We start from the raw sequence: 10,292 nt of genomic DNA, 5'->3' as shown, positions 1-10,292 counted from the left end.
GTAATTGGTTCCAGTTCACCGAAAATTGCCTAAATTCAACAAAAAAGGTAGAAAAGTACACTTACTTTGAGGTGTGTATGTAGAAGGCTCCTGGATGATGATGATGATGATGGGAATTAGAATGGGGGTGGAGGAGAAGGGAGAAGAGAAGGCATTGGGGTGGAAGAGAAGTCACCCCAATGTGCCATTTCACCCATAAAATTTTAGTTCTCTTGGTGTAATTCAAGATTATTTTCTTTAAATCAACACTGCACTGCATTATATATTGTCAATATGTAAAATATATTTCAAAATGACCAATAATTTGCTTGTAAACACAGTTAAAAGCGTTTAGTTGAAGAGAGTCTCAAGCAAGATGTTACCTCTACTGAAAAGACACAAAGACTGCTGCCTGTATGCTGTGTTGGCAGGCTGGATGGTGTGCCACAAACTAGTGACCCTACTTTCAATTATGTTCAATAATTGTTAAAATGACTAAAAAATTTAATATTAAACTTTTAAAATTATTGAATAGTATAAACTTCTTGATATATACTAAAAGGGTAAGGAATTTAAGCCCTAGAACCGATTACTGTATTGGCGGACTAATACTACAGCTGGTGGACCGCCAAATGCAAGCTAAAACATGTGGAGGTCGGCTCGTAAGAAACTCGTTAATCGAGGGATTGCTCGTTAACCGAGGGATTGCTCGTTAACCGAAGTTAAGAATCTTATGGAAGGTAACTCATTAACCGAAATCTCGTTAACCGAGGTGCTCGTTAACCGAGGGACCACTGTAGTACGGTATGGATATTTTGAAAGAACGGGAAGTGAAAGCTGGGGAAGATGAGTGGAGAAGACAAGAGGAGTAGATGGGGGTAAAGGATGCATTAGAAGTGAGGATAGATGAACATCCTGGAAGCAGCATTGTGATTTTTAGGGAAGATTAAGTTACTGACGGGTGATGCTGGTTTGCACGTAGGGACGGGTAAATCAGATATGGGGCTTTGTTGTCGAAGGGAGTACAGTACCATAATAGAACACATCCTTTACTGCTGAGGCAGTGACAAAGTGAAGATTAGTGATAAGAAAATGTGTGTGTATAATTTCATGTTTTCAGTCGGTCATCCTGTGTTAAGTGAAATAAGGCTAGGAAAATTTAACTAGAATTTAGGTGGAAATTTATGGTTATTTGGAATATTTACTCACAGGTTTGGCTGAGTGATTTGCCATTGATGTGTAGGACAGTTAACCCGACTAGTACAGTTAGTGAGAACCCTTGGTGTGCCACTAATTAGTCACATTGCAGTTTCAATTAGTTATAGAATGTTGCACTCTTGCACTATACGGAAACTTTTATGTGTACAATTTTAGCTCTTCATTTATTTTATTTTCCTTTAAATGACACAAGTTATTCAGTTGCTGCTGGAGTTAAGTTCTGAATGAGTTTATTTTTTCTATATTAAAAAAATTGGCTGCTTAAATCAAGGGATTGGACATGTCAAATTTCAGCACTTCATCAACATTACATTTTATTAAAAATTCTATTTAATTTCACAAGATATTTTAAAGTTTTACTGAATAATTACACTTTTGTTTTTATTGTCATACAGTATTTCATCTTCAAGAAATATTTTCTGAAAGGGAATTAATAATTCATTGGTAAAATTGCGGTGAAGGACAAAGTGAATGGAGAACTGTATAACTAGAGTGTTTTATTTTAAAATCTATCTATCTAGTACAGTAAAGTACAGTACAGTACAGTTTAATGTTAGATGTATTTATGAGGGAAAACAAAAACCTAATATCTTCTCTGCTGGTACCCATTATGTAAGATAATTATTCGACTACATAACCAACATAAATATTCTATATGTTTGCAATTTGGGTCATATTATGGTTCAGTAATAACGTTCGGGTTTTTAATATTTTTTGAGAATATAATTTTTATGACAGTATGGGTCATTGCCTTCGATGATGCTAATCTTTACAGTTTAATGGTGTGGGTGAACATTAGTCTAGTAGATGGACATACAATGTATTGTTTTTATCCCAAACTTCAGAATATGAGCCAAAAAATTATTTAAATCTCTTCATAAAAGTTTGTGCATAAATTAGCTTTGTGTATTGAGGGGCTGTATTTAAAAAATAAATTATAATCCAATCTCATTATTTCTGTTGAGGTTCAGGTCATCTTATTATTATTTGGATCACCGTTATATCACTGCTTTCAAAAACTTCGTCAGAGAAACAGATAGTATTTGTGGAAGAGTTTTGCATATGTTGGTTCACTTGTCATTCACAAAGAGCTGTTGCCTCTTTCAAACATTACATAGTTGGAATAATAAAATGTTGTCATTTTTGTTGGCCTTGATCAGCTTCATAATTTTCTTACCAGTATCTCACTTGCATATACATGTAGTCTCATTGTGAAGGGCAATGATAGCACCTCTCACATCTTGCGATGTCTCCCGATAATTCCTCGATCCATTGATGTAAGATCCCGTTGATGACTGGCATGATGTTGGTATCCGTTTACTACATCCACTCCGAGTCATGTAATATATGATCTGAATCTTCGGAGGATGCACACATCCGAAATTGTATACCGTATACTCAACCATGATCATTGGTTGCGGATATAGAAGTACTAACCGTTCAGAAACAGGTCGAGTAACATTGCTCAGAAAGTTTCGAATCACATCAACCCCATGGCTAACATTACTTTTGGGGGGGGGGGGACTGTACAGTACATATCTTTTGAGTAGAGACTTAGGAGACACCCCATATACCACACAATGGCTGCCTTAGTAACAATATAATGCTAGAGCAACACCCATACAGCAACACCCACTTTATTTCACCAACCTGTGTTCAAAAAGTGCTGTAGGGATGTAGTTGAATACAGTATTCCACATCAGTTAATGCACTGCACCTAATGGTAATTATGAATCCATATTTGTAATAGACAAAGTAGATTAGGAAATGCTACCTTATAATATTACTGTACAGTAAATCATGTGTGCAAGGCTCAACTAGTCACTTCTTTTGAATTCATCATTCATAAGGACTCAAGACAAGGTAAGTGCTGTAGATATACTGTACTGTGAAGTCCTGAAAATATCATTTATGTCATAGACAAGGTGCTTTAAATAAGGGAATAATTATATGAATCTTATAGTTGAGGAAACTAAATTCCAAGCATTGTTTCAGGATGGTTTTGGTATTAATCCTTTTCATTTGATTTTGAAGATTGATGCCAATATTTTGAAAGTAAATCAGAGATTGTATCTCATCACTAAATACCCACCTGTTATAATTCATAAAGTTATAAGCTATTGTTTTCCTGGGACTCAGAACAATGGTCTTTGTTAAACAAAACTTGCCCTGTGATTACTATCTCCATTTTTGTGCAGTGATTCTGAAAGGTTCAACCTATTGTGCACTGTAATGAAGGAACAGCAGTGCTGTTATTATTTCTTCATGGAGATGAAAAGGGTTAATATCCTACCACTAAATTTCATATGTTGACATCGAGTATGATCCTGTGTTAAAGAAAATCGAGTCGCTTCCAAATGCAATATTTTATGTGCCATATGTCTTGTTTCAACAGGCTCTAGGTTTTGTGAAATAAATCTACAAATTGAATATAATGTTTATTATTAGTTTTCCTGTTATCATGTGGTGTACTTAGCCTAATATTTCTTAAGGTGTTACAGCTATGAAAGATGTTGAATAAAACAAGTGGAACTGTTCTTTATCAACTTGTGTTTGGCTTTTTATGCTTTACAGTTATTGAAGCTTCACCATTCTCACATGTAGTTGCTATTGACGACTATTGACTTTTATCGGGAAAATACAACTTATTACTGTACAGCTGTTGCTTGACAACCTTTCCCTGACAGCATTATTTTGTATCCTAATTTCCCTATGAATATATTTTGCTGTGACAAATACATTATAGATTTGTTTTGTTGATTTCTTTTAAAACAAAGTACTAATTAAATTAAACTTGAATAGTACTGTATATAGTAAACAGTTTATTTTATATTTTAGCATGAACAAATATTCAGAATTTTCTATTCAAAGTTTTCAATAATTTATCAATCCAAGAATATTTTCCTTGAAGAGACACTCATGTAAGGCATGCCATGAGTTTGTGTGTCATTGGACAGCCAACACTGGGCTGTAATGCTTTATCCCCACAGGACTGTAACATTGGGAGGAACCCCCAGGATGCTCTCGTCACTGTTCCTACCCACTACTGAGCAGCTCTCCAGCACTGCCAACCACAAATCAAAGTATCTGCAGCTGCCTCACTCTTCAAAAGACATCAGTGTTTTTCTCTTAAAGTTGCTAAAGTACTGTAGTAAAACTCATATGCAATGGCACAAAACACATGTCCAGTATTCCTTTCTCATGTTAGTTTTTTGTCTGATGTATTAAAAGCTTGTACAGGTATTGCCCAAAAATAGACAAGTACTGTATTTCAAAAGCACAATTATCAAACTTACAGATGTACAGCTCTTATTATTCTGAATTTCTAATGGTAGAATTTTTGTCATTTTCATGTGTTTGGTAGTGAGTATATGACAGATATTGAAATGAAACAAGTTTTTATCAATATCCAACTTTTCAAACTTCATAGTAAGGCTTGAAATAGCAATGTTTTTATTAATAATAAAAATAGTGCAGCAAAGAGTACAATATAGTGTATTAGAGGACAACCATGCAAGTAAGAGGTACTCTTGATTATTGCACAGTACATAGTATATACGTATACTGTACTGGACCAGGGAAACAAATGTCATCATGCTGCACTAATGTGACTACTGTTGATATCACATAACCAGTTCATCTGATCATGTGGTGCCCCCTTGCTTTCAAGTTCATTTCTTATTGGTTCATATAAGAAAAAAATATGTCAAGGAATGAAGTCTGTTATTTTTGTAGGAATTTTTATGGAAAACAAGCTGAGAAATTGTCTAAGACTTTTTGAGTAGGGACTTATGGACTTACGGAAGTAGAGTACAAATAAAAATGACTAGAATTCATTTTCATGCTATAAAATGAATATTTAAATATAAATTAGTAGGGGTGATCTTTGAAGAAGATTAGAATGATTTATAATAAACATTGCAGCCTGTTGGGGCCTGTTGTAAAGTTTGAAGGCTGTAGTGTGAACGAGGAAACACACTCATGGCTAGATGTTTCCTTTAATATTTATTAAAGTGTTGATTATGAACGATCACATGAGAGTTCATGAAATGCACAAGACTGCTCTTCCATCTGGAAACCACTACTTAGTTTAAGAAAATATTTAATGAGTGATGATGGCCAACTATCACAAGTTTAGTAACATTAGTTTAATAGTACTGTATTATACAAACATAGCATATTTTGTTTTCAATTAGGAATGCTTGATACTCATCATAGGATATCTAGACATTAGGTGGCACAAATGCTTCTTAGAAAAGGGTGGCAGTGTTATTGTTTTTGAAGGTGTTTCTGCCAGATATTGTTGTAATTAGTTTTCTCAGCACAATGACATAATATCCTGTTAAGGTGTGTGTTTGCTGTCTTGTCTCTGATCCCATCATTGCGGTTCACATTTGTTCTCATTATCAGTTGTCACAAACACACTTTTCCAGTTGCCTTGTTTTTCTCTCTCCATTAGAACATATTTGTTCATTGGCTTTACCAAAGACACCTTCAGTTAAACATTGGTATAATGTATATGAAGTGCATATTGGATTTTAATTGATTTTATATTTGATAGTCAACTTAAATAATATTCTTTAATTTTAGCTTGAAGTAAATAATACAAGCAAGGTTTCTGAATACATCTCCAGATAATCTGAAAAATAGTAAAAATTATAATAAGAATCATTGTTGCCCAAATCTTATGAGTACTGTATTTTATTCATATTTAGCTTTGATGCAAATATGTTCTTTTAATGTAGATTCAAATTTTGTCAGCATTTATACTCAAATGTGCTAAAGGTATTACAAGCATTTCTTCAGAACTTAATCAAACTTGTCTCAATAGGTGATTTATTTCTTGGAACATTTTAATCTCACTTACATAGCCGAGTGTCTTGTGGGGATCTACTCTTCTGGGAGGTTTGTAAAGCTCACCTGAATAATAAAAATGTGCAAAACTTATTCAGTATACCATCCATTGTGTTATGTCAGATGTTAAGTATTCATCTACATTAGAAAGTGAGTTTTGCATGCCACACACTATATGAAATTTAACACTGTATTGGAATAATGATGTCGAGGAAACGTAGCAAAATGCCAGTCTTAAATACCAGTCTGTCAGTCAGGTGCAGATACTACTAAGCTGACTCATGAGATAAACTTAACAGGCAAATCTGAATGAATTTGTTCCCCATCTCAAGGACCAACAGCATTTGTGACATGGTCTTGAGAATACTGTATGCATATTATATATTTTGTGTAGCAGTTATTTTTAAGACATTTTATGCATTACACTTATTTCAGTATGTTATAATAATATGTGAATTCATAAAGATTAGAGAAAGATTGAGACATAATTATGAAGGGCTTATCAAAAACATTATTTTAAAAGTTTTGGATATTGATGTCTAAGAATTTTCCTGCTTGTTTCAACAAATTTATTTCCTCAATTAAGCTTAATACCATTAGCTGCTGTATATAATGAATAGACACTTCAGGAAAGCTAATTGGATAAATAAGTAAGAAAATGCTGATAGAAACAATTTTTTTTTCTTTTTGCAGTTGCCGAACTTTAAAGTACAGTAGTCATTATAGATATGAGGCTATGCGTACCATAACTTCGTAAGCACCAAAAGAAACAAAAACACAGGCCAGAAAACGTGGGTAAAGTTTGAACTAATTATGATAGTATAACTCCATGGGCGGCATGCATTGTGGGTGTGACACTGTGGTTGTTGTGTGGACTATGGCATGGTGTATCACACAATTAGTAAGGCACAATAATCATCCAATTATAACCTCATCATTAAACTGTACACAGTGTCATTATCACGTACGGGGCCTTAACGTTAATTACCAGAATGACGTGCCATTATCATTGCCACAGACGTGTAATCCAGGAGTTCCTCTTTGTCATTATCATCATCATCTGTGACCCCCTGTGTCTGATGGTTTCTGTGGTCCTCGATGATGTCGAGGAAGAACTTTACCTTGTCTGCCAGCATAAGGGACGTTAATGCCTTGTGGTCATTCACCTTGTCGTCAGTGAGAGGCAAGGGTGCGGTGTACAGGAATAGGATTTTCAACTAAACAAACTAGTGCTTCACGTTCCCTCAGCCTCAGAATCAGGAGGCAATAGGCGTGGAAAGACAATGGGTTAAAGACAATGGTTTTTGCGGTGGAGATGTTTACGAAGTTATGGTTCACATAGCCTCATATATCAGTAGTATCTGTTGCTATTTACATTGGGATGCAGTACTATTATTTATAAAAAGCAGGAAGCAGCCCTGTTAAACTCCCATTACAGTACTAGATTTAAGTGAAGGAGTGGAGATGATGAAGAGTTACACATGTAGTTATTTTTAAAAAAATAATGGCAATACTTTGCACCATCCCTAGACTCTAGGTTTTGTGTAATTAACTTAAGGTTTTTATTTTTTTTTTAATTTGATTGAGTTTGCATTTGATTGCATAAACTTTAATATTAGCAATAAATTACAATAATTTTATATTTTTTATATAGAGAATATACTTCATAAAAGGTTATTATCCTAAGCTTTGTAGTAATAACTTCACCTATATAAAAAGGTTTTACATACCACTCTTCTTATTTCTTCAGTTATCCCTCATGCTTTTTTTTTTATTGAGGAATGTAAGGGAATGTGTTACCTACAGCCAGAAGATGACCACCTACAATGAACATCTGTAAGTTATCCCACAGCACCAGCCAAGCAGCGTTGGATACAGTTTTGTAACAATTAAAACTTCAGTTTATAGAGGATGGTTGGTATCAGAAACTAAGAAACTTTTCACTTGTATCTGTAATATCCAATAGCAATAAAACTGTGAATATATCAGGATTAATTTAGATTTTAAAAGAGGTGATGGATGCATTACAAGCACCCACATGGGCTGATGGCTTTCAGTGCAAGGCTTAGAGTTAATTGGAGTTAAATTTTAAGAATATATTGTATACCCAGTTTCTAAATTTGGCATATGAAAAGTGATTAACCAAGTCCTCATACTAAGAAAAAAAGAGTAAGTAGTTCTTCATCTGCAATTATTATGGTTGTTGGAGAGACAGGATTTAGCTAACTTAATGGTAGATGTGCACTAATGTTAAAGTAAATTATTTTTGTTTTAAGTGTAGCATTGTCAGTTATTGCAGTTTGGAAATAAGTTAGTTTGTCTTGGATATTTTCTTTAATATACAGTACGTATAATAATTTACAAACAGTCCAATGTAAACATACTTCAGCTTCATTTTACATTCGCTATTTCTATCATTTACTGAAGTTGATACATCTCTTACAACTCTTTAATTTATCATTCACACTTAACACTTTACTAGTCTGGTCTTAGTTCCTTTGTTATGAACTTTATTGTCCAGTATTCTTTGGCGAGCTATAAACTATCAGTTCATATCCTCAACATTGATATAAGTAGAGAATGTATAATGCAAATAACTTCAGTGGATTGTAGTCATTGTGTAATTCTTAAGGTTTTACTTTAAACTCATTTAGTTTGTGCTCAGAATAATCACTTGAACATTTACAAAGGGCATATGTGAGTCACTTAAAAGATGTACTGTACTGTACTGCTCCAACAGAAACATGAGGATATATAATTATTGATAAGGAATATAAACAGGTATATATAATCAAGTCATCAAATATTATCAAGACAAGCTTAGTTGTATACCCACTATGTGAAGACAAGACATTAAATGGTTGTGACATGTAAAGAACTGTATCAAACTTTTCACATTACGGTACGTATTTAGAATTTTTTTACTGAGAACTAGGCATTAGGATATGATGTATAGATATTCTCATCTATAGCCAGCACGTTATACATTAATACTCGTAATACTTAAAGGGTTAACTTGATTATCAATCTGAAAAATAATGAGGAATCACACTGGTTTTATCTTTGATTGTTGATTTAGTGATGCATGTGTATTAAATAATGGTAGTTTCTTGGAATAGGTTCCTTTATTTTGTGTGATGTGTAGTATCACACCCTACATTGAGGTTCTCAAGAATCAATAGTGGTATTAATAAGAAGATAATATAGTCGAACATTTCTTAACTTGATGCGCACGAAGTTAACAATTTAAATCATTGTAAGATTTTGGATCAACTGTCATTGTAGTTATATGACACTTGTATGCTACATAAACTATCCTTTTGCAGCTTTATCAGAATATGTAGAACCTTGTCTGATCCTCAAGCAGAATATTATAATTTGGATGACTTCTTTGGAAGATTGTGGCATCTTTTATTGCTAGACTACCATTGTTCTGAAGGAAAATTAGGTGATTTGGATAGTGAACTGAGTTTGTCTGATGTTACATAAAGTTACTGGATCTTACTGCATTAGAGTACACAGTAGTTTTTGTTATGTAATGATCTTGAAATAGTACAGCAGTACATGCCGCTGGTGGGTGATGGTGACTTGTGTGAATAGACATGCGAATTAAATCTGGTGTCTTTCTGAGGAAGGTGAGTACCATAGCAACACCTTTTTTTTACAGCAGTATGAATGAAGTGACAACATTGAAGGAAAAATCTACTCTGTGTGTGTGTGTGTGTGTGTACAGTACATCACAGCACAGTATAGTAGCTGATGACCATGCAATATATAGGAAAAGGCTTGTGTTATTTGTATTGTTTAAAACTATTGGGTAATAAGGACATGATGTAATGGGTTTTATGTACTTTACCTGAGTAATTATTAAGAAAGTTGGAAGTTCCATGTTGGGTTCATCTGTTGTCATAGTGTGGTTTATGAGAAGAATGTTTAGTGTATGAGAATGTAAATTATGGAATTTAATTGTGGGCTTCATTTGAAAGAATGTTCATAGATCTCAGAGGACAACCTGGTCAGTTGCTTTGATGTGTGACCAACTCGCATTATTCTGAAAAGAAAATGAAATTGGGTCATATGAGCACTACATGAGAATATTTGCCTCCCATGTTATGCCATGGAAAATGTGATTACCTCATGTCAAGTGAGATTAACCTGACTCCTGTCATGCCAAATGCAACAAGTTACCCTGGCTCCTGTCAGGCAAAATGCAAAAAATTAACCTGGTTCCTGTCATGTCA

General features: G+C 34.0%; 1 protein-coding gene across 1 annotated transcript in view; it reads left to right on the top strand.

Moving 5' to 3' along the window:
• LOC121853608 (6-phosphofructo-2-kinase/fructose-2,6-bisphosphatase 1-like) overlaps positions 1-7,780 on the top strand; it is an 85,277-nt gene extending 77,497 nt beyond the window's left edge. The window contains exon 11 of the mRNA XM_042347867.1: positions 4,188-7,780. Within this exon, the coding sequence (XP_042203801.1) occupies positions 4,188-4,247 (60 nt within the window). The 3' untranslated portion in view covers positions 4,248-7,780. The remainder of the gene's footprint in view (positions 1-4,187) is intronic.
• The last annotated feature ends 2,512 nt before the right edge of the window (positions 7,781-10,292 follow it).

This window comes from Homarus americanus, unplaced genomic scaffold, assembly GCF_018991925.1.
Source record: "Homarus americanus isolate GMGI-L3 unplaced genomic scaffold, GMGI_Hamer_2.0 scaffold4896, whole genome shotgun sequence".
NCBI lineage: Eukaryota > Metazoa > Arthropoda > Malacostraca > Decapoda > Nephropidae > Homarus > Homarus americanus.
Note: the sequence above shows the minus strand (reverse complement) of the source record. Positions and strands in the feature narration are given on the sequence as shown.